At 51.7% G+C, this 22,048-nt stretch overlaps 3 protein-coding genes across 9 annotated transcripts in view; 2 read left to right on the top strand and 1 right to left on the bottom strand.

Annotated features, from left to right (window-relative positions):
* FANCM (FA complementation group M) overlaps nucleotides 1-17,472 on the bottom strand; it is a 57,173-nt gene extending 39,701 nt beyond the window's left edge. For 6 of the 7 annotated variants that reach the window (XM_064422754.1, XM_064422755.1, XM_064422750.1 and 3 more), the window contains exons 1-4: nucleotides 16,828-17,472; nucleotides 15,629-15,801; nucleotides 14,320-14,397; nucleotides 13,707-13,865 (exon numbers count right to left, since the gene is read on the bottom strand). In XM_064422754.1, coding sequence (XP_064278824.1) covers nucleotides 13,707-13,865; nucleotides 14,320-14,397; nucleotides 15,629-15,801; nucleotides 16,828-17,251 — 834 coding nt within the window. In that variant the 5' untranslated portion in view covers nucleotides 17,252-17,472. The remainder of the gene's footprint in view (nucleotides 1-13,706; nucleotides 13,866-14,319; nucleotides 14,398-15,628; nucleotides 15,802-16,827) is intronic. The other variant, XM_064422756.1, reaches the window with a different exon arrangement.
* Nucleotides 1,218-9,223, top strand: LOC135302379 (heme-binding protein 2-like). Its single transcript, XM_064422749.1, has 5 exons — nucleotides 1,218-1,471; nucleotides 5,156-5,247; nucleotides 6,281-6,422; nucleotides 7,834-8,017; nucleotides 8,938-9,223. The coding sequence occupies exons 1-5, from the start codon at nucleotides 1,243-1,245 to the stop codon at nucleotides 9,107-9,109; spliced, it is 819 nt and encodes a 272-aa protein (XP_064278819.1). The 5' UTR covers nucleotides 1,218-1,242; the 3' UTR covers nucleotides 9,110-9,223.
* Nucleotides 17,473-17,562: 90 nt separating the features above from the next.
* On the top strand, nucleotides 17,563-21,528 carry FKBP3 (FKBP prolyl isomerase 3). The gene is made up of 7 exons (XM_064422770.1): nucleotides 17,563-17,735; nucleotides 17,828-17,929; nucleotides 18,004-18,111; nucleotides 18,627-18,762; nucleotides 19,640-19,707; nucleotides 20,476-20,573; nucleotides 21,307-21,528. Exons 1-7 carry the CDS (start codon nucleotides 17,625-17,627, stop codon nucleotides 21,359-21,361), a joined length of 678 nt encoding a protein of 225 aa, XP_064278840.1. The 5' UTR covers nucleotides 17,563-17,624; the 3' UTR covers nucleotides 21,362-21,528.
* Nucleotides 21,529-22,048: the final 520 nt, after the last annotated feature.

The following is a 22,048-nucleotide window of genomic DNA, read 5'->3' as shown; positions in this document are numbered from 1 at the left end:
ATTTTCCTATTATTCTAAACCCCTACATGCCCCAGGATTCCCTTTCCTGCCCAAACAAAAGAGCCACAACAGCCATCCCATGTTAAATTTGGAATAAAAGACAACAGAGTCCACACAGACTCCTGACTGAAATCCATATCCTGCTTGAATTGCCATATCCACCCCATAACAGGGCTGCTCATCTCCCTCGTTCAAAGGCTTGTCTCAGCAACTGCAAAATTACATAGCTGAAAACTTCCAAAGCTGGACTTCAGTGACAAAATATCCCAGAGTTTTGCACTCCTAGTATTTTGGAAAGACCTCAGAGATCTCCTAAATAAAAAGAAAGATCTGTCTTTAAAGTGTGGTTTGAAAGCAGCAAAATAAAATCACAATAAAGAATGACTAACAGGACGTGAGAAGCAGTGGAGAAAACACCAAAAAGAGAACAGCTGAGAAAGGGAATGAGTGGGAAAACAGCCAGAACACAAACTTGTCTAAGTTCTGCTCTGCTCAGTCCCTGCAGCACAGGGTGAAGGCAGCAGGAGTGGGCATCCATCCTGGATCCCTCCATCCCCAGCTCCACCCATCCCTGGATCCCTCCATACCCGGCTCTACCCATCCCTGGAGCCATCCATTCCCAGCTCCATCCATCCCTGCCCAGGTCACCATCCCTCCATGGCTCCAGCCATCCCTCTAGCCCCAGCCCTACCCATCCCTGCCCAGGTCACCATCCCTCCATGGCTCCAGCCATCCCTCTAGCCCCAGCCCTACCCATCCCTGCCCGGGTCACCATCCCTCCCTCCATCCATCCATCCCTGCATGCCCGGGTGCCCTGCCCAGCACTGGGCGGGTCCCGATCCCTTCATCCCCGGCTCTATCCATTCATCCCTCCCTCCATCCCCGGGTGCCCTCCCGGCGCTGGGCAGGCAGAGCCGGTGCCCACAGTCTCCCATCCCTCCATCCCCGGCTCCATCCCTTGGCGCCCTCCCGGCGCTGGGCAGGCGGAGCCGGTGCCCGCGGTGCCCCATGCCTCCATCCCCGGCTCTATCCATCCCTCCATCCCTGCCCGGTGCCCTGCCGCTGGGGGCGGGCGGAGGCGGTGCCCGCGGTGCCCCATCCCTCCATCCCCGGCTCTATCCATCCCTCCATCCCTGCCCGGTGCCCTGCCGCTGGGGGCGGGCGGAGGCGGTGCCCGCGGTGCCCCGCCCCGGTGCCGCTCCCTAGATAAGCCCGGCGGCGGCGGCGGGGCGCGGAGCGGGGATGGAGACGGGCGGGTGCCGCATGGGGGGCGCGGGGCCCGGTGGCCCCGCCGCGATCACGCTGGAGGAGCTGGACGGGCTGGCCGAGGAGAGCCCCGACTCGGCGTACCACAGCCACGGCAGCAGCCTGGAGGAGGAGGCGGCCGAGCGCATGGACGACGAGGAGCAGGAGCGGCTGCTGAGCTACTGGCAGAGCGTGGGCCGGGGCCACCAGGTGGACGTGCCCCGAGGTGAGGCGGCGTGCGGGACGGGCGGGATGGCCCCGGGGCCGGGCTGCGGGACACGGCCGGGAACACCCAGCGAGTGCTGCGTGAGCCGGAGCCCGCGGAGAGCGGCTCTGGAGCGGCTGAAGCTGCTCCCGGCGCCGTGCAAAGCTTTCCATAGGGCGGGAGGGCTGCGGCAGCGCCGGGTGATCTGTGCGCACTGAAAACAATCACTGAGAGAGGTTTTGGACCTAATTCAGTGATCTGTGTGCACTGAAACAATAACTGTGAGAGGTTTTGGACCTAATTCAGTGATCTGTGCGCACTGAAAACAATCACTGAGAGAGTTCTCAGACCTAATTCAGTGATCTGTGCGCACTGAAAACAATCACTGTGCGGGTTCTCAGAGCTAATTCAGTGATCTATGCGCACTGAAAACAACCAGTGCGAGCTCTCAGACCTAATTCAGTGATCTGTTCGCACTGAAAACAATCACTGTGCGGGTTCTCAGACCTAATTCAGTGATCTGTGCGCACTGAAAACAATCACTGAGAGAGGTTTTGGACCTAATTCAGTGATCTGTTCACACTGAAAACAACCAGTGCGAGCTCTCAGACCCAATTCAGGGATCTGTGCACACTGAAAACAATCACTGTGAGAGGTTTTGGACCTAATTCAGTGATCTGTGCGCACTGAAAACAATCACTGAGAGAGTTCTCAGAGCTAATTCAGTGTTCTATTCGCACTGAAAACAGTGTAAGTTCTCAGACCTAATTCAGTGTTATATTCACCCTGAAAACAATCACTGTGTGAGTTCTCAGAGCTAATTCCGTGATCTATTCGCATTAAAATCAACCAGTGCGAGTTTTTCAGAGCTAATTCAGTGATCTATTCACCCTGAAAACAACCAGTGCGCGTTCTCACACCTAATTAGGCGACCCATTCACACTAAAAACAATCAGTGCGAGTTTCAGAGCTAATTAAATATTAAACTGACTACCTGCAAAAGCGTTCTTTCTAAAAGCATCCCCTATACCCCGTTCTTTAAGGAAAGAGGGCTGTGTTTAAAAACAGCACAGAGTAAACAAGTAAAGGATTGATTTGCTTTCCCAGCGAGGCTCCCAGGCTCATCTTAGTCAGAATCGGTTGTTTTCAATTTTAAGAAAGGCTGGAGAATCTGAAAGACTGATGAGTCAGAGAACTCCTAACAAGCAGCAGAGAGTCACCACAGGCTCAGCTCGGTCAGACTTAACTCTGCCCTGTCCTGGCCAGAGCAGTTCTGCCGTGCAGGGAACTCACTTTCCCGAGGTGGGGAGAGCCAAACCCTGCCCAGGCTGCGCTGGACACTGCCAGTATTCAATTACTGTTCCCTAAAAACCCTTTCTATATTCCAACACAGCAAACTGAGCCCATCCTTTCCCAGCCACACCTCGAAGTCTCATCCTAACTCTGTAAAGCTCCAATGACAATTAACATGCTAAAAGAAGGGTAAGATCGGTCTGAGCAGAGCTGCCTGCCTTGCCTTGTTCTCCCTGGCCCTGGACGGGTCTCTGGATGCCCAGGGCCATCCCAGAGTGTCAGCAGTCACTCCAGCAGCCACGGGTTTGTGTCTGGGATGCTGGAATCCCACAGCTCCGGGATCCCCAGGGCACCCAGGGTCTCTACTTAACACTCCTAAGTGCAGCAGAAAACCAGAGCCATTCCTCAGAATTACCTGCTGTTCTGGTGCCCTCATTCCGTGGAATTCCTAAATTCCATCAGGAGGGATACAAAGTCCAAGGAATGTGTCCAAAGCAGCGTGTGACCAGGTTTTGGTCACACAGTTATACAGCATTATTTAGTCACACAGTTATACAATATTATTTAGTTACACAGTTATACAGCATTATTTAGTCACACAGTTATATAATATTATTTAGTTACACAGTTATACAGCATTATCTAGTCACACAGTATTACAGGTTTGCTCTGTGGCACTCAGCTCCTGTTACTAAAATCCAGATAGAGCAACACAAGGTTTTTGGAGTAATACAAGGTCCTGTCCAGGGCTGAAAGAGGAGGGGATTTTCCAGAAGGAGGAATCCCCCTGTGACAAGGAGCAGCCATGTCCATGCCTCTCTGGGACAGGGAGAGGACGCAGGGAATGTTTAGGGTGGACTTTAGGAAAGGTTCCTCCCCCAGAGGGTGGAATCAGCACTGGAAAAGCTCCCCAGGGAATGGGCACGGCCCCGAGGCTGCCAGGGCCCCAGGAGGGAGCCCAACAGGCTCAGGGATGCCCAGGGTGGGATTGCTGGGTCTGGGCAGGGCTGCCTGAGCCCTGTGCATCACTGAAACCATGGCTGGGGAAAACACAGCTGTCCCTGTGCCTCTGCTGCCTGCCCGGCCCTGCACACGTGGAGCTCTCCACACTGGGACAACACAGAGCACAGACTCATAAACTGAAGGATAAAACTCCCCAAAGGACTTTAATCAGTTGTAATCCCCATCCTCTGCATTAATATTGAATGCAAAAAACATAACCCACCCCCACTAATTGATAAAGTAATCCAAAAATAGAGTTAACTTTTCTAGAGTCCTGAAAGCTTTCCTAATTATTGGAAAATTCAGTGCTGAACTCTATTTTATTTTTCCCTCAGCCTCCAAAGAGATCCATTTACATGTCAGTTATTAGTTACATTTTAAATATTTCCCAGTGATACATTGCAAAGAAAAAATGTTTACACTTAACTACAATATAGCTTTTTTCCCTTTATTTTTCCCTCCCCTTTGTTTAAGGATCTTTACTATTCCAAACAGCCTTAAGGCTAAACCCCTGGCTGGATGCCAGGAGATGGAGGTTTGATTCCCAGCTCAGCTACAGATTTACTGAGTGACCTCGGCCAAGTTAATTCTCCTGCATCTTAATTCTCCTCTCCTCTCAAACATGGATAATATTGTATTCCCCCATTATCCTGCCTCTTCCACTGAGACCCTGAGGCACCCCAAATTCCCCAAAAAGGGCTCTGGGAGCTGAACTCCTCCTTTTCCTGCGTGTCCAGCACATACCGTAGGGCAGCAGGGCAGGAATTCACATCCAGACTGTCAAACACTGCACACAAAATCAAATTTCTAATCCCCTAAGTACACAAATGCCTTCATCACTTCACCTCTGGAGGCAGGGGACCAGCTCTTGTTTTCCTAGAAACTGACCTGTACCCACAGTTTCCAATCCTGTCTGTCAGGGATCACCTCCTGAGCAGAATTTACTCGTGACCCTCAGCTAGAACTGATGTCAGGGCAGCCCCAGTTCTAACTGCACCTTTAGACATTAAACATCCTTTGGAAATTCATTCCCACAACAGTATTTCCTTGAGCCTGCCAACAAGAGCAGCCACCCTAATTTCCTTCCTGTGGATACACCTGAATCCAGCAGCACAAGAGGTGCTGGGAATTGGGAATGGGAAGAGGAAAACACCAGAGGAATTGGGAATGTGCCCTGCAGAGCCAGGAAATGGGGCACAGCCAAAAGCTTTCCATGGACACTTGGGAGGAAATGTAGGCAATGGGAGAGGGAAACCCATTCCTGACAGCACGGGGCAGAACCCAGGTAACCTCCCCTAGGAAAAGCTTTATCCCTGCCCAGGGAAGAGCAGCCACAAGGACCCCAAGGGGATGAAGCACACTGCAGTCCCTGCAGCCTGGAGTCTCACAGGAACTGTGGTTCTGTTGCAGACATGGCAGAGCCCATCCAGCAGCTGACCAGGAACAACAACCCCCAGGAGAGGCAGAGCATCCCCTTCACCCTGATCCAGCGCAAGGAGAAGGTACTGCTGCCCTCCCCTGCCCCTCCTGGCTCCTGGAAGGGGGCTCCTCACAAAGGGCTGCCTTTCAGCTCACTGGGAGGGGGATTCTGAGCACGGAGTGCACAGCACTGCAACTGTGCCACTGCCTCCCACTTGGGACATCTCGCCCCTTGTACACGTGTCATTTCCTTTTCTGCAAGGTAGAAATGAGCAGGCAAGCAGGAAGATGGCCACGAATTACAGCCCTTGAGATGTAATTAATTTAATAAAAACCCCTCTTTGCTATTTGAAATAAAATGCCCATTTTCTTCACTTAAATTTTTTCCTTTACAATCATGTTTATAAAACCTTAGCTAAGAGTACTTGAAAGAGATGAATATCTGAATTGAAAACCAAAAATGTACTTCTGTATTATGGATTATTATCAAACAAAGCAGCAATTTATAAACCCATCTTATCCTCTAATAAAAAACTGAAATTAATGTACAGCAAATTACTTCCAGCTCATAAAATGTGCAAACAAATGTCTAACTTTAAATCAAAAACCATGAAAACCTTTACTGACCATCTATGAGGACTTTTTGGCTACATTTCTTTTAAACAGATTGAAATAATTCACACTTATAAATACAATAATTTGAGTGTCATTCATTTAAACACACTCAAGTGTGTTTAAATGAAATTTGGGATTCCTGATGGTTTATGTTGAAAGCATTTTTTAATGTTACAGTATTACTGTAACGACTGCAGCTGAAAAATAAGGTTATTCAGTGTTAATTGGAACTAAATGTTTAACAGCAGCAGTCCAAAAGATATTTGGATATTTATTTTAAAGGAGAACTACCTAGAAGTCTGCTGAAGTCAGTTTTGATCCAAAATCAGCAGTGTATTCCTTGGTTTATAGGAAGAAGGATTAAAATTCATATTTCTTTCAACATCATGTCACTGAGAGCTGAAAAGATGCAGCTCTTGTGCTCAACTTGTATTTATTTGTCAGGCTGATGTTTTCAGATGACTAAATTACAATCCCCAATTCTTCCCTGTGTGTTTGCAGCTGGGAGATCTGCTCTATGAGAAAAGGCAGTATGGGAAAGCCAAGTGGGCTTGCATCAAAATGAAAGAGAAGCAGTACGAGCAGAGCATCTGCCTTGGCTTCATGAAGCTCATGAGGTACATCTGTGAGCAGAACTCCTCAGGTAATGCACACCTCACCCCCACAGCACTTACAAAATGGTATTTCTGCCCTCTCTCCTAATTAGGGAGATGCTTTGAACAGCTTTTCCCAAACACACAGCCTATAGGGATGTTTTTCCATGATACAGCCTTCCCAGAAAAATCATAGAACTCCTGGAATGGTTTGGGCTGGAAGGACTTAAACCCCAGCCAGTGCCAGCCCTGCCATGGCAGGGACACCTCCCACTGTCCCAGGCTGCTCCCAGCTCTCTGCTGTAAATCTGGCATCTGACACAGGATTTGCAGGGTTTCATTTCCACAGCAGCACTGAAATCACCTGGCAGAGTGTGATACCAAAAGGGAGCAGAGCTCTCTGCCTCCTTCCCTTTAGTTCAAGATATTAAATTGTCCCTGTCCCAACGGACATGGCAAATTTGTGGTTGAAGCATGTTTTCCAGAAAGATAATCCAGTTTTAGCTCAAAATAATGGCAAATCCACCATGTCCTTGAGAGCTTGTTCCTGCCTGTAAAATGTGCACCTGGTGTGCAATCCAATTTAATCTGTTTTTCACTTCCAGACATCAGTTCTCATATTTTTCATCCTCCAGCTACTACTATCAAGTTTTGCCATGCTCAGTGCTCTGTGCTGTAATTGACTCAGCCCTTAAGTATCTTTCCAAGAAAACACAAACATTGTTCACAAAAGCTCTTCCTTCCCCAGGTACCTTCCCCATTCTTTAAACACTTTAATGTGGTTTAAAAGTAATTTTAGCTCCAGAGCTGCAGGGTTGTTATCTGTACAGAAGGGAAGTCCCCTCTGCCTCCTGCAGTACAACAGTGCAAAAAAAAAAAAGAAAATACTGCAACTTTTTTAATAACAGCAAACCCTCAAGGAAAGCACAGAGCAGCCCCTTCTCTTGCCTGCAGTTTTGTTCCCAAATATTTAAACCACGACACAAGGTCAGTTTGAAGATGAACACTACTGTTTAAGGAGGGGGAAAAGGCCTCAGGCAAACTCCCTGCCCTCCATGAAGAGGGGAGAGCTCACCAAATGCTGTGTTTTGGACACAAACACACAAACATTGGCACACACAAACTACAAAGCACAGAGAAATCACAGTCACAGATGGTTGGGTGGGAAGGGACCTTAGAGATCTTCCTGTTCCACTGCTGCCATGGCAGGGACACCTCCCTCTGCCCCAGGCTGCTCCAGCCCCAGTGCCCAACTGGCCTGGGGCACTGCCAGGGATGCAGGGGCAGCCCCAGCTGCTCTGGGCACTCTGCTCCTCGCAGCCTGCAGTGCCCAAACCAGGCAGTGAAATCCCTGCATTGACCCCCCGGGCTCACCGAACCCCTGAGCCCACGCCCAGCAGACAGGCAGAGTGTGCTCAGCTTGTCCCGTGCGTGCTGAACGCTGTCCCCGTGCGCGGGCAGGGCTGTACCTGGGCATCACCGTGCCCATCGTGACCATCGTGCACACCAACGAGGCGCAGTCGGCGATGACACAGGCGGTGACAGTGGCCTATTACCTGCCCGAGGTGCTGCAGGACGAGCCCCCACACCCCTTCGACTCCGACATCATCATCGAGGAGTGGCCTGCCACCATTGTCTACAGCAGGTGAGAAATGCCTTAACGCTGCTCTGCTAAACACAGGGAAAGCATCCAGCCCTCAGTCTGGGCACCGTGGGATTTTTAGACCTTGTAAAAGGTAGCAAATGGTCAAATTGAATTTTCAGGAGTTGTAAAAGCTAGATGTTTTATGAATGGGATGGTCAGGAAATAATGGTTACCTGTTTCTGTCAGGGAAAGGTTTTGGGCACTGCCCAGGCTCCCCAGGGAATGGGCACAGCCCCGAGGCTGCCAGAGCTCCAGGAGCCTTTGGACAGCACTGCCAGGGATGCCCAGGGTGGGATGGTTGGGGGTCTGGGCAGGGCCATGATTGGACCCCACGATCCTTGTGGGTCCCTTCCAGCTCAGGTTATTCTATATTTATATCAATTACTTAGAAAAATGATACATCTGTAAATGTGTGATAAAACACCCTCAGACTATTCTGTATTGTTGGGAACAAAGTGTCTGACACAGCACAGAAAACTTTAAGAATAAATGGTTTGGGTTAATCACAGTCAGTACCACTGGTGAAACACAACCAAGTCATTCAGAAGGCATTTCTGGGCTCTGGAAGAACAGTGGGTTTAAAATGAATCACAGAATGAACTAGGTTGGAAAAGACCTTTGAGATCATTGAGTTCCACCTATGACCTAACACCACCCAGACCATGGCACCCAGTGCCACATCCAGGCTTTCCTTAAACACCTCCAGGGCTGGTGACCCCACCACCTCCCTGGCAGCCCTTTGCAATGCCCAGTCACTCTTTCTGTGAGGAGCTTTTTCCTCGCGTGCAGCCTGAACCTCCCCAGGTGCAGCTCAGGGCTGTCCCCTTTTGTCCTGTCACCGTCCCCGGGGCGCAGAGCCACCCCAGCAGCGTCAGGCAGCTGTGGGAGCAGCCCCAGCTGATCTGAACTGACCACCGCAGGAGCTTCCGAGGGATCACCAACGAAGACTCCATCATGAGAGAGATCAACCTGCTGGCAGCCATCCTGGAGAGCCCCGAGCTGTGCCTGCGGGACACATTCATCATTGCCGGCTACACCAACCCGGCGGCCGCCGACCGCCACAACGAGATCTGGTTCCTGCAGCGGCCCTGAGCCTGCTGCTGCTGCCCCACGGGGCCTCCTGCTGCCCAATGGGGCCTCCTGCTGCCCCACGGGGCCTCCTGCTCCTCCTGCTGCCCCACGGGGCCTCCTGATCCTCCTGCTGCCCCACGGGGCCTCCTGATCCTCCTGCTGCCCCACGGGGCCTCCTCCTGCTGCCCAACAGAGTGTCCTCCTCCTCCTGCTGCCCAACAGAGTGTCCTCCTCCTCCTGCTGCCCCACAGAGCCTCCTCCTGCTGCTGCTGCCCCGTGGAGCCTCGTCCCTGCGCCAGGTGACCCCGGGCAGCCCAGGTGTGCCCCCTCACAGTCAGCACTGGGGCTCTCAGCGGGGTTAGGAAGAGCCAGCCCAGCTCGGCTCCCCAGCCACAGACCCCTGCCCCAACTCTGATGGCTTTCACACAAATTTAATGGAGGGCTTTAGCACTTTAGAAGTTAGTTCACCTTTTCTGTTTTACTGACCAGGTAAGGGAGGCAGAGACCCCTTCCCTTCTGCATTCCTAGCCTGCCTGTGGCTCGGGATGGGGACATCCTGGAGCCCTGGCCTGCCCTGGTGCTGCACAAAGAGCCCGCGGGGGCTTTCAGTGTGACACACCAAACCCACCTCACACAGGCAGAGAAAGAATGTCCAGGGCTCAGTTCCTGAGGAAAATTACCAGATTTAGCCCGCTGGGATTAGAGCATGGAGTAAGAACAGGCCAATGCTGACAGCTGTGGCACAGAGATCCCCAAAGCTTACCTCACCAAGCTCCCACCAAAGCACCCCGAGTCTGGAGAGAGACCAAAAGACACACAGTCCTACTGCTCGTTCAAGGGCTGACAGCAAAATTGCAGGTTATCCTCATCACACCCCCCCAGGAATCCCATGACTGGCTCTGGCATTCCTAGGGAGACACTGGCTATTTTTAACTGCAGTTTTCTGAACAGTTTATTCTCACAGCTTTGCTGGGTGTTAAAGCACTGCAGCTGGAGTAAATTGCTCAGTACTTCTGGCTGTAAATGAACAAATGACACAAATACCCACAGAGAACCTCTCAGCTGGGAGTGACCTGGGGCAGACACCTGTGCTGGGAGCAGGGCTGCTGCTCCAGGCTGGGGCTGAGCATCCCCAGGGACAGGGAGCCCACAGCCCCTCTGGGCCCTGTCCCAGCGCCTGACCGCCCTCACTGTGAGAGATTTTGGTCCCTGATATCAATTTGTTGTTTGTTTTGCCCTTCACCCCTGTGAAAAGCCCTCAGCTGCCAGCCTGGCTCGCTGCAGAGGCTGAGCTCCCACATTCCAGAGCCCCCAGAAGGTCTGGGAGCAGCATTCCCACTGCTCCACACAGCCCAAGAGCACCTACTGCACTTTAGAGTCAGGGCAGCAATCAATTCTGCTCTCCAAAATCCCTCCCTAATGCCTCCTCTTACTGACAGGATGGTAGAGTTTATTCTTAAGAGAAGTAGATGTCTTTTTGTATAAAATCCACTGAGTGCATCACCAGCATTATTTATTGGTTACAGGATTTAGGGTTCCAAGAGAACCTCTGTGCTCTTTAACTCCAACACACAGAGCAGCAACCAGAGCCAGTGGCTGCTAACTCACAGCAGGGTGAAAAACAGCTCCAAAAATGGATTTGTGGAGGATTTCTGAAAGAACCCAAAGCCTCCTGGTCCCACAGGGAGGGCTCTGTGCCCAACCCAGAACCTCTCCCCGAGCAGCAGGATCAGAGTGGCTCTGGCTTAAGCAGGGCCAAGGTGCCCTCTGGTGCCTGCTGGGCACAGAGATTCCTTGGGAAGCAGCAAGGACAGGGGGAAAAGGAAACAGAACATAAAAAAAAAGACACAAAAGCCTTAGTCTTAACACAAAAAACCCAACAGTCTTTCTGGAGAGGGAGAAAAACCCCAAACAAACTAAAATGCAATATAGTGTCCCAGCCTGGGAGAAGGAAAATTAAAAATGCCAGCCAATATTAAACTAAAAGCTCTTAATTAAAGAAAAAACAGTGAAAATATTTTTAAAACTGAGTTGAATAGAGGGGCCAGGGAGGCATTAAATAAAAGGTTTTGTTCTCATATCTTCCCCCAGATTTTTATAAGAGCACATAAAAGTAATTTTCACCTCTGACAAGATTTTATGGCAAATTAAAGACATTTCTGCCATCTGATTACTTTTGCCAGTGAGGGAAATTCTCATTATGCTTTGGCACAACAGGTGTTGGATAGCTCCTGGAAGCAGTGAAATCCTCTCACCACAGAGCACCAGTTTGTACATAATTCACATTTTAAACCTCTCCTGCTAAAGCATCTGCTGTGTCTGATGTCCCTGCCAGCCCCTCCTGTGGCTCAGCTCCCCGTGGTGACGTTCTAGAAACATCCCTGAAGCACCAGCAGATCTGAGTGTGCTGACATCCCACCTGCAGCCCAGCATTCCCTGCCCTTTATGGCAAACTGTGAATCCCAAGATAGTATTTATTTATTTTGACTTCTGTTAGATGGCTTCTGCTGCTGAGAAAAAAAAAAAAAAAAAAAAAAAAAAAAAAAAAAAAAAAAAAAAAAAAAAAAACACCAAAACAAAAAAAATCCACCAAAAAACAAACTACTTCAGCTCCAGTTTGGAGATACCCGTTATGGCTTGGTACCAACAGCTGTCACTGGCCCTCAGGAGCACAGGGACCAACAGCTCCAGTGTTTAGCTGACACAAAACACAGTTTATTTAGTTGCTACACCAGTGAATGCCAAGCACACATCACTGTTACTCAGATCATGACTGCCTAGAACAGGTATTTTGTTATCCATCCGTGGTTCTGCTTTGGGAGCCACTCCTGGATTTTCAGTTTTAATGTGAAGTTATTAGCTTTCCACTCATGAAAGGAGATAATAAATCAGCATTCACCCCTATTTTTGGAAGACTAAATGATGTAGCCTTAACAGATAAGTGTTGTCCTGCATACTGTGTATTTTCCAAACCAGAGTTAGTGCCTAAAATGTTGATTCCAGCTATTGTGATACTCAGGGCCTTGCTTATTGTACGTAAAGACATCTCCACAGAGTTCCTCTGGCATTGTTGTGCTGTGCTGTCTGACACTGTCCTTTGCTCACACTGAAATGTTGTCTTGTTTACTGTCTGGCACAATTAAAGAATGATTTTACTGTGCACAGGACACCTGGCTCTCCTTCTTGCAGCACACACAGGCTTTTGCTCTCCTGCCTAGGGATGCTGCTCCTACTTTACAAAAGCCATTTAAGCCCCAAATCTGAAAGGTCACCTCAAGCCCCAGAAGCTGAGGAGTCACCTCCCCAAGTGCTGAGGCCTCCAGAAGTGAGGCTTGGCCTTGGCACACACTGCAGACCTGCCCTGCAGCCCTGGGGGTGAGCTGCAGACCTGCCCTGCAGCCCTGGGGGTGAGCTGCAGACCTGCCCTGCAGCCCTGGGGGTCACTAGAAGTTGTGTTCTCCAGGAAAGCAGCAGCACTTGAAATGCAAATCCATTTGCAGAGGAAGGAAACAGAAAGCACTGCAGCCACAGGCAAGGCTGGTGGAGCCAAACCAAGGTGCTTAAAGCCCAAAACAAAGCCCTGCACTCAGAGCCCTCAGAGGCACCTGCACTGATGCAAAACTACTTGAAAGTTTCTCTTCATCATTGGGAGTTCCTCATTTAAACACCCTCAGGTCACTGGTTTGCATTCACAAGTTTGCTTTCCAGTGCTCTTCACACAGCTACACCAAAATCAATCCATTTTAACCAAATTTACAGAATGACCAGGTTGGGAGATACCTTCAAGATCAATCCAAGCCAGCCCCAACAGCTCAGCTAAACCCTGGCACCCAGTGCCACATGCAGGCTTTGTTAAACACATATGTTTAAACTGTTGGCTCTGAGGCCAACACTCTGATACATAACTCAATCCTAACTGCTTATGCCTCTAAACAAAAAAAGAGAGCAGATATTTTACACTTTCCAGAGTGGTGTTTTATATAACATCATTTGCCAACAAGTGTCTTACTGGGAAGGCACAGATCACTAAGTTAGAACTGACTGACAAACAGCTCTGGGCCCCAAGAATCTCTCTTACATTTGGGCATTAAATACTGGTAAAAAAGAAAAAGATGTCATCATCACAGTAATAGAAGCAGGCCAATAAATAAATTATGAGGCCAAATAAACTAATTAGAAAAACCTACAGGAGAACTAAATACACTCACAAATGACTTAAAGCTCTAAAGAGTATTCTTAATCAGAAAAAATGTTCCAGTCCACACACAGATTCCTCAAGGCATTCCCAACATCTTAATATTACTGAGTTCAGCCAAATGCAGAAACCCCAGTTTAGGTCTGGTGTCAAATTTGCAGGCTGCTGAAAGAGGTGAGGAAAATTCAATTCCAAGTTTTCCACCTGAGCTTTCCAAGCTACTGCAAGGTAAAAGGTGTCACTGGTGCAAAATGAAACTGCAGCTGCTGGAGTTTAACCCATGGTGCTTAATTTAGCCTATAACCAAAGTTAATTACATTAAAAAAAAAAACATTGACTTTATAAACACTGCAAGTCTAGACAGAGATGATAAAACATTTCCTCTCACTGGCCACTGACCAAAAAGGAGATTCAGTCACTCACCTTGATGTAAGTGTTCTGAATTTCTAGCAGCTCTTCCCCAAGTGGAACTACAATTTTTTCCACTTGTCTCTCGTGAGAATAAGGCTGAATTTCTGGAGAATCCTCAGCACACACCTCTATCTGAGCAATCAGCAAGTTGGAGATAACTTGTTGCACAGCCTGGAAAAGCCACAAAAACAAAGTAACTATGTGCACATTTTAGCAGGGGTTACAGAAAATTGTAAGAAAAAGGCACCCACTAGGAAGGTCCGGAAATAGAATTGCAGACTGGCTGGGGTTGGAAAGGACCTTAAATCCCACCCCTGCCATGGCAGGGACACCTCCCACTGTCCCAGGCTGCTCCAGCCCCAGTGTCCAGCCTGGCCTTGGGCACTGCCAGGGATCCAGGGGCAGCCACAGCTGCTCTGGGCACCTGTGCCAGGGCCTGCCCACCCTCACAAATCAATAATTTATGGTTTACAGCATAAGAAACACCAAACCTCATCAAGTAATGGATTTTGAATTGATTCAGCCTTGATGTGGGATGCCTCAGGAGCCTGCAGAGGCTCCAGGCAAAAGGCCAGAGCTCGCACTCACCCCTGATAGTGAAACCCCAGAAGCAGCTTTGGCTCACCTTGGTGTCACTGCCTGGGGTGGCACTCAGGGCCAGCACCCGGAACTGACTTGTGTATTTGCTCAGCTCCCTCACAACCTAGGGACAGGAAAGCTTCATTAATGCCCTTAAAGGAGATTACTTCCTTGTACAAACCACATCAATGAAAATACCCACTAAGTAGGAAAGGCTTAACAAAAATACTGAATCCCAGAATGGTTTGGGTGGGAAGGTACCTCAAACCCCCCCCAGTGCCAGCCCTGCCATGGCAGGGACACCTCCCACTGTCCCAGGCTGCTCCAGCCCCAGTGTCCAGCCTGGCCTTGGGCACTGCCAGGGATCCAGGGGAATCCTGGAAATGTACCAAGAACAACCTGGAAAAATTATGAAATGATTTCTCACTTGATTTAACAAAAGTGTTGACAGCGCACTAACTTGGGTGTGCTGCCAAAAAGTGATTTGGAAGAAAAACTCCAAATATTGCAATTCACAGATGATTAATCCTATGTAATCTGAATTCCACAAATATCCAGTAAATTTCCCCAGTGTATCAAAGTAACTTTTAGATCACCTATTGCTCTCAGGAGATTAACCCATGATAATGCAACAAACCCTTGGCTAACCAACAGAAAACTCAAATTTAAAAACAAATCTTGAACTGACTTATCTCTGCTAAAGAACCTTATAAAAACACTAACATTGCCCAGCCAAAACTATTTTTAAACCAAAATTACAATTTAACGGAGGCACTGAAAAAATACCTTACAGGTATTCCTAACAAACAAGGCAACAACAGCTCAGAGGAAGGCTGGATTTCTTTCAAAGTTAAGGACCTCAAGGACAATCTCCCCACAGCAATGACAGTGATGCTTTATTCTTGTCTATGCTAAGACCCCTTGTGTGAGAACACGAGGCTTGACTCCATTTTCATCAGAAGGCTGATTTATTATGTTATATATTATACTAAAATACTGCATAAAACTATACTAAAAGAACAGAGAGAAGAATCAGAAGGCTACCAAGACAATAGAATAGGAATCAATAACAAAATCCTGTGACTGCTCACAGCCTTGGCACAGGTGGCTGTAATTGGTCACCAATTGCAAACAATCTACATAGATTAATAAAAGATACACTTGTTGCATTCCACAGCAGCACACAGTTATTGTTTGCATTTCTTTCCTGAGGCTCTCAGCTCCTCAGGACAGGAAAAATCCTAGCAGAGGATTTTTCATAGAATATCATGGCTACACTTTATGGAGATGCTGGAAGCAGTTTTGAGGAAGGTTTTTGTAACTGGGAGAGAAGAGCAGGGTGGCTCCAGCCCTACCTGGCAGTAGGCATGATTGCCAAGGGCTTTGTGGGCTTCATCAATAACCAGACATTTGATCTCCACAGCAGGACAGGTCCCACGAGAGAGGTCATTGACCATGATCTGCGGAGTGAGGAAAAAGACTCTCTTGGTGTTCCACAGCTCCCGCCGGCCCAGAGCCTGGGTTCCTCCTGGAAATGAAAGAAACAACATCAGGGAACTCAGAGCAGGGTATGGCCCATGATCTGACAGTGCCAGGGCTGGCAGACACATAAAATCATGGAATAGTTTGGGCTGGAAGGGACCTTAAATCCCAGCCAGTGCCACTCCTGCCATGGCAGGGACACCTCCCACTGTCCCAGGCTGCTCCAGCCTAAGTGTCCAACCTGGCCTTGGGCACTGCCAGGGATCCAGGGGCAGCCACAGCTGCTCTGGGAATTCTGTGCCACCCTCACTGGACACAAAATATTCACAGAACATTCCCAGAATGACCAGGTTGGGAGAGACTCTCAAGACCATCGAGTCCAACCCAGCCCTGGCCCCCAGTGCCACATCCAGGCTTTGTTAAACACCCCCAGGGATGGTGACTGCACCACCTCCCCGGGCAGCCATTCCACAACTTTATCACCCTTTCTGGAAAAAACTTATTTCCTAACAGCCAATCTATATTCCCCTTGGCACAATACAATGACTAGGAAGAGGTTTTTTTGCATTAAAAATAAATCCAGAACCATGGAAATCAAGGCTGGGAAGCTCAAGATGCCACTGCCCTAAACATCATTTTAAACACCTCTGGGGAAGGTCTGGGCCTAAAAACAGATTCTGGGTTCAGTGATCACGGCTGTGACTGCAGTGAGGAATGCACTGCAGGGCAGGCGGGCTGCAAAAACTTCATCAAAAGGTGAATGGAAAGTGACATGAAAGCGAGGAGGAAAGTGACACGGAAAGTGACAAGGAAAGTGACACGGGGAGGAGAATGAGGGGCGGGAACAGCTCTAGGGTGGGTTATAAGAGCCATTATTTTTGACTTAAGCCTCGCACAGAGCGCTCCGTGTGTGCACGCCGTGACCCACGGGGCTGCACCGCAGCGCTTCACCCTCCACACAGGGGTTTTCAACCACGCCCAAACCATCGGTCAGCGCCTCGAGCACCTCTCGAGTTTTGTTTTTCCCCTGCACCGCGGCTTTTCCCGCCTGCCAGCGCACGGGCGGCCGTACCTGTCATCTCCGCCATGTCCCGGGCCGGGATGCCCATGACGCGGCCGCACGCCTCCATCTGCTGGGCCACCAGCGGCTTGGTGGGGGCGAGGAACAGCACCTTGCCCGAGGGGAACCAGCGGTAGAAGTTGTACATGACCACGGCGGCCACGAAAGTCTTGCCCAGCCCGGTGGGCAGGCACACGAGCGTGTTGGCCAGCAGCGCGGCGCCGGCCATGCGCTCCTGGTACGGCCGCACGGGCAGGTTGGTGGGGTAGATCCAGATGGAGCCCGCCGCCCGGCTGAAGCCCTGCGGCGGCCCGGAGTCGGCCGCGGCCGCGGCTGCCAGCAGCAGCTCGTCATCGCTGTCGCTGCCCGCGTCCCTGCGCTCCGCTCCGCCCGCCCGCCAGGCCTGCGGCAGGGTGCGCTGCCGGCCGCCGCTCATCCTGCCCCGCGCGCCGCCATCTTAGCCCGGCCTCGCCGCTCGAAAGCGCCGCCGAGAGCCTCGGGAGCCGCCTCCCGGCCCTGCCTCCCTCTCTGCCTCCTCCCCGGCCCTCCCCTCGCCCTGAGGCGCGGCCGAGCCCGCGGCGGATCCCGCTGCTGCCGCCGCTCGCCTTGCTCAGGGTGTGCCCCGAGGCGGCGCCATTTTGTCCCTCCCTCAGCGCCCCTCCCCGAATTCCCGCTGGGCGCTCGGCCGGGCTGAAGGGGACGGTCGGGAAGCCGCCCCCGGAGCCTCCCCTTCTCCCGCAGCCTTCTCCCGGCCCGCCCGGCGGCTCGCAGCCCGCCTCTCCGGAGGAGGAGCGGGAGGCGGGCGGAAGATGGCGGCGGCCGCGGGCCCGGCGCAGCCCTGGAGCGCCGAGGAGCTGCGGAGCGAGGCGCTGGCCAAGAAGGAGATCATCAAATTCCTGCAGGAGCACGCGGCGCAGGCGGTAATGGCGCGGGACGCTCGGCCCTTTGCGGCCGCGTGGGGGAGGCTCGGGTTCGGGTTTTGTGCTTTATTCCCGCCGAACGCGTCCCGCAGTTCCTGGCGGAGCACAAGCTGCTGGGGCAGGTGAAGAACGTGGCCAAGACGGCGAACAAGGAGCAGCTGATCGCGGCCTACACGCAGCTCTTCAGCACGCAGGTGAGGGCGCGGGGCCGCGGCGGGGCTCGGGCGGGCCGGGCCGTGCCCGCGGCCCCTCACCCTGCCCCTCGCAGCGCTTCAAGGGCACGGACGGCGCCGAGAAGGCGGCGGAGAAGGCGAAGCCGGCCAAGGCGGAGGAGGCCAAGGGGAAGGCGGTGAAGGCCGAGGAGGCTGTGGAGGAGGTGGGTGTGATGCCCTCGGCTCGCGTTTTTTCGCCTGGAAAGCCAGATTATCCGGGTGGCTTGTCCCCGGGGGAGGGTTAGGAGGGGGGGATCAGGGAAAGGTTCGTCCCCAGAGGGTGCTGGCACAGCCCCGAGGCTGCCAGAGCTCCAGGAGCTGCCAGGGATGCCCAGGGTGGGGTTGCTGGGGGTCTGGGCAGGGACACGATGGTCCTTGTGGGTCCCTTCCAGCTCAGGAGATTGTGTGATCCCGAGTCTTCAAAAACCTGGTTACAATGAATGAGAAATCTGGTGTTCAAACCCCACCTTAACCTTAAGCTGCATTTTCCCCAAATGTTGCAGGCCTGCAGTAACATGAACAAAATCATTCACTAACCGTGTCCTCTTTGATGCCTTAAACTCACTGGTTGTTCAGCCTTGGATATCTGAGACTCTTTAACAGTTATAACTCAGTTATAACTATAGCAGTTATAACTGAAGTTATGATACCACTCATAACTCTGTTTTTATAATCTTAGGGGCCACCAAAGTACACCAAATCCATTTTAAAGAAGGGCGACAAAACCAACTTCCCAAAGAAGGGAGACACTGTCCACTGCTGGTACACAGGAAAGCTGCAGGATGGCACAGTCTTCGATACCAATATTCAATCAAGTAAGGTTATGGGAATACAGATGTGCAGATAAACCCCTGGGGCTGGTTGCAAATGCTCCTAGAGGGAATTGCCTGGGCTCCCCAGCAGATGAGGGCAGGGGTTTGCCCCTGGAAGGTGTGTCTGGGAGCATTCCTGACAAACAGCTTTATCATGGTGGTGCTGAGCTGCCCTGCAGCTCCCGGACCCTGATTTTCCATGAGCCAGCAAGGGCAGTATTTTAGGACTGGCTGGTGTCAAGTGACAGGCTGCATCCTGCCAGCGCTGGCTTCTGGCATTCCAGGCCCGGGAATGTGGAATGCAGGGAGTCAGAATGCAGGGGAGGTGGTGCTTAGGGAACTCCAGCACCAGCAGCGTCCTGGGTTTCTCTAAATAAACACATCTTGGGGCCATTCTGTGGTACATCTTTACGTATGGAGGCACTGGAATGAGAGGGATTGTGCAGTATTCCTGCTGGAGTTTTTATGACAGATCAGAGGGTTTGGGGCTATGGAATCCTGCAGTACTGGAAAGGCTTTCCCAGCAGTGATGTCCCACCCTCAGGAACAGTATTCCAGAGTCACTGGAATACTGTCTGTAATTCCTCATTCTTGTATGTCCCCTGTTCATTTTCTTGGTTCCTTAATGTGTCCATGGCTTGTGCAGTCAACTTGAGTAATTCAGGAATGAGCTTTTGAGGTTTTACAGGTGCTTTGGTGCAGCTTGAACATTTAATGATGCACAATGTTAATATTTCCCTTGCAAATCAGGTATTGGGCTAAAAATAATACCAGAAGAACAGCTATTTATATAAAGCATGATTGCAATGGCAGTTTTCTACAGAGGTGTGGAGTGTGCTGGTGTGATGTTGAGGCAAATGAACATAAAACTCTTTTCCAGGTTCAAAGAAGAAGAAAGCAGCCAAGCCACTGAGTTTCAAAGTTGGCGTAGGAAAAGTGATTCGAGGTGTAAGTAAAGCACTCAGGGCTCCCTCGAGTCCCCAGGCAGTTCTGTTCTGGGGTTTGTCACTGGGGTGGGGTGCAGTTTTTGGGTTCTGTTTCTCCTGGGGGGCAAATTGCAAGGGGAGGATGGAAGATTCATCCTCAGTCATTCCCTTATCAGGCAGAGCTGGAACACAGGCTCTGTTCCCTGGGATCAGCCCTGTCAGTGTCTCACAGCAGCTGAGACTGATGGCATCCCAGGGCTCCAGCCATCCCTGTGTGCATTCCTTGGCCTTTACTTTGTGCCAGGCCTGAGCACCCTTTCCATGGGGAAATTCCTGCTGTGCCCAGCCTGAGGCCGTTCCCTCTGCTCCTGTCCCTGTTCCCTGGGAGTGCCCTCCTGGCAGGAGCTGTGCAGAGCCACAAGGGCCCCCTGAGCCTCCTGTGCTCCAGGCTGGGCAGGAGAAATCCTGCTGTGGGATGGGGATGGGGCTGGGAAGGGGCTGTGTCCGTGGGCAGGGGCAGCACTGCAGGAGCAGCAGTGGTCCAGGTTTATCCTGTGTTTGTCCCGGGTTTGTGGGTGCCAGAGCCTTCCCTCAGTGGGGACAGCACCAATCCCTGGGCACTCCCTGGAAGGGAGCCCTGAAGCTGGGAATGCTGGTGGGATGTGTGTTCCCATTGCTGGGTGCTATCCCAGCACGGATGTGCTCTGTGGGGTGCTGCACGGGCTGTGGGCACTCCTGGGAGCTGCAGTGGCTGCTGTCCCAGCACTGTGGCTGTGCTGTGCCGTTGCAGTGGGATGAGGCCCTGCTGACCATGAGCAAAGGAGAGAAGGCCCAGCTGGAGATCGAGCCCGAGTGGGCCTACGGCAAGAAGGGGCAGCCCGATGCCAAGTATCCTTCCAGGACCTGGGACTCCTCAGGGAGCCTGGCACTGCTGGGGGCAAGGAGTGCTTTATGGACAGGGATACAGGAGGGGGGATCCCTTGTTACTCACAGCAGGCTCAGGACATTCCCGCTCGGGGAGTTCAGGGCACTTCCTGGGAGTGCAATTGCCCTTTTCTTTTGGAGAATAATCCACACAGGGGGAACCTGCTGCTGTTTTCCACCTGCATTTTTATTCCAGCTGCTTCCAACTGCTTCTGCCTGATGGGGATCCTAACCAGTGTAGGGAAACGGGCAGGGACAGAGTTACACTTGGTTCTGGGACACAGCTGAAGTAGGGGGTGCAGGAGTGATCCCACAGCGTTTCATGCAGCCCTGTTTCTTTTTCCCAACCCTTCTGGAGGAGGGGAAGGGATTGTTCTCCTTTGCTGGAATCCTGTGATCTGAAGGGCTGCCTGGACACTTCTCCCTGTGACAGTGGGACAGTGTACCCTCCCCAGCCACTGCCCCACAGCTGCAGACAGGGCTGGGGCAGCTTGGGGCAGAGAGGAGCAGGGTGTGCTAAGGAAGCTGTGTCCATGGGGCTGTCCCTGTCTCCTGCTGGGCAGCAGCTGTGGCTGGATCCGGGGTGTCCAGCAGGTCAGGGCCATCCCAGGGACATGGGAGCAGCTGGGCACTCCCTGCCCAGGGAGGGTCACTGCAGGGGCTGTTTCCTTTCTGTTTCCTTAACGTTTGCCAACAGGATCCCACCAAATGCAAAACTCTTCTTTGAAGTGGAGCTGGTGGATATTGAATGAAGAATTCCCTGTGCTGCTGGGAATCCATTCTGCCAGAGCTTCCTGCTGGCGTTGCTGTAATCCCGGCTCCGGTTACAGCGGTGCCTTTGTGGAGATGAGTGCTGAGTGTTGTCCCTGCCCCGCTGCTGTAGTGACAGCCCCACCACTAAAGCAGAGTTTGTACCTGCCAGTGCCTCCCTTCTTTGTGTCTGTGCTCCCCCTGCTCCTCTGCCGGGCTCTGCAGAGCCCCCAGAGCACCAGGGCCCACGCCCAGCCAGGGCTCCTTCCCCCTCTGGAGCCCAATCCCACAGCATTCCCACTCCACAGTCCCATGGCCCCACACTCAGCCAGGGCTCCTTCCCCCTCTGGAGCCCAATCCCACAGCATTCCCACTCCACAGTCCCATGGCCCCACACTCAGCCAGGGCTCCTTCTCTCCTGTGGAGCCGAGTCCCACAGCATTGCTGTTCCACAACCCCACGGCATTCCCACCCCACAGTCCCACAGCACTCTCGTTCCACAGTCCCATGGCCCCACACCCAGCCAGGGCTTCTTCCCTCCTGTGGAGCCCAATCCCACAGCATTCCCACTCCATTTATTTGACAGCAGCTCTGCTGGCAGAGATCCGGGTGTTCCACAGGTGTTCCTAAGTGTTCCTGTGCCACAGCCCCTCCTGTGAACACCACCAGAGCTCAACTCAGGCATTCTC

Source organism: Passer domesticus, chromosome 6 (assembly GCF_036417665.1).
Source record: "Passer domesticus isolate bPasDom1 chromosome 6, bPasDom1.hap1, whole genome shotgun sequence".
Taxonomy (NCBI): domain Eukaryota; kingdom Metazoa; phylum Chordata; class Aves; order Passeriformes; family Passeridae; genus Passer; species Passer domesticus.
This window is presented reverse-complemented; position numbering and strand designations above follow the sequence as displayed.

Coding starts and splice junctions, on each gene's coding strand:
- LOC135302379 (XM_064422749.1), top strand. CDS start 1,243: ATGGAGACGGGCGGGTGCCGCATGGGGGGCGCGGGGCCCGGTGGCCCC. Junction 1,472..5,155: donor CCAGGTGGACGTGCCCCGAG/GTGAGGCGGCGT, acceptor GTTCTGTTGCAG/ACATGGCAGAGCCCATCCAG. Junction 5,248..6,280: donor TGATCCAGCGCAAGGAGAAG/GTACTGCTGCCC, acceptor GTGTGTTTGCAG/CTGGGAGATCTGCTCTATGA.
- FKBP3 (XM_064422770.1), top strand. CDS start 17,625: ATGGCGGCGGCCGCGGGCCCGGCGCAGCCCTGGAGCGCCGAGGAGCTG. Junction 18,112..18,626: donor CCGAGGAGGCTGTGGAGGAG/GTGGGTGTGATG, acceptor TTATAATCTTAG/GGGCCACCAAAGTACACCAA. Junction 20,574..21,306: donor AAGGGGCAGCCCGATGCCAA/GTATCCTTCCAG, acceptor GTTTGCCAACAG/GATCCCACCAAATGCAAAAC.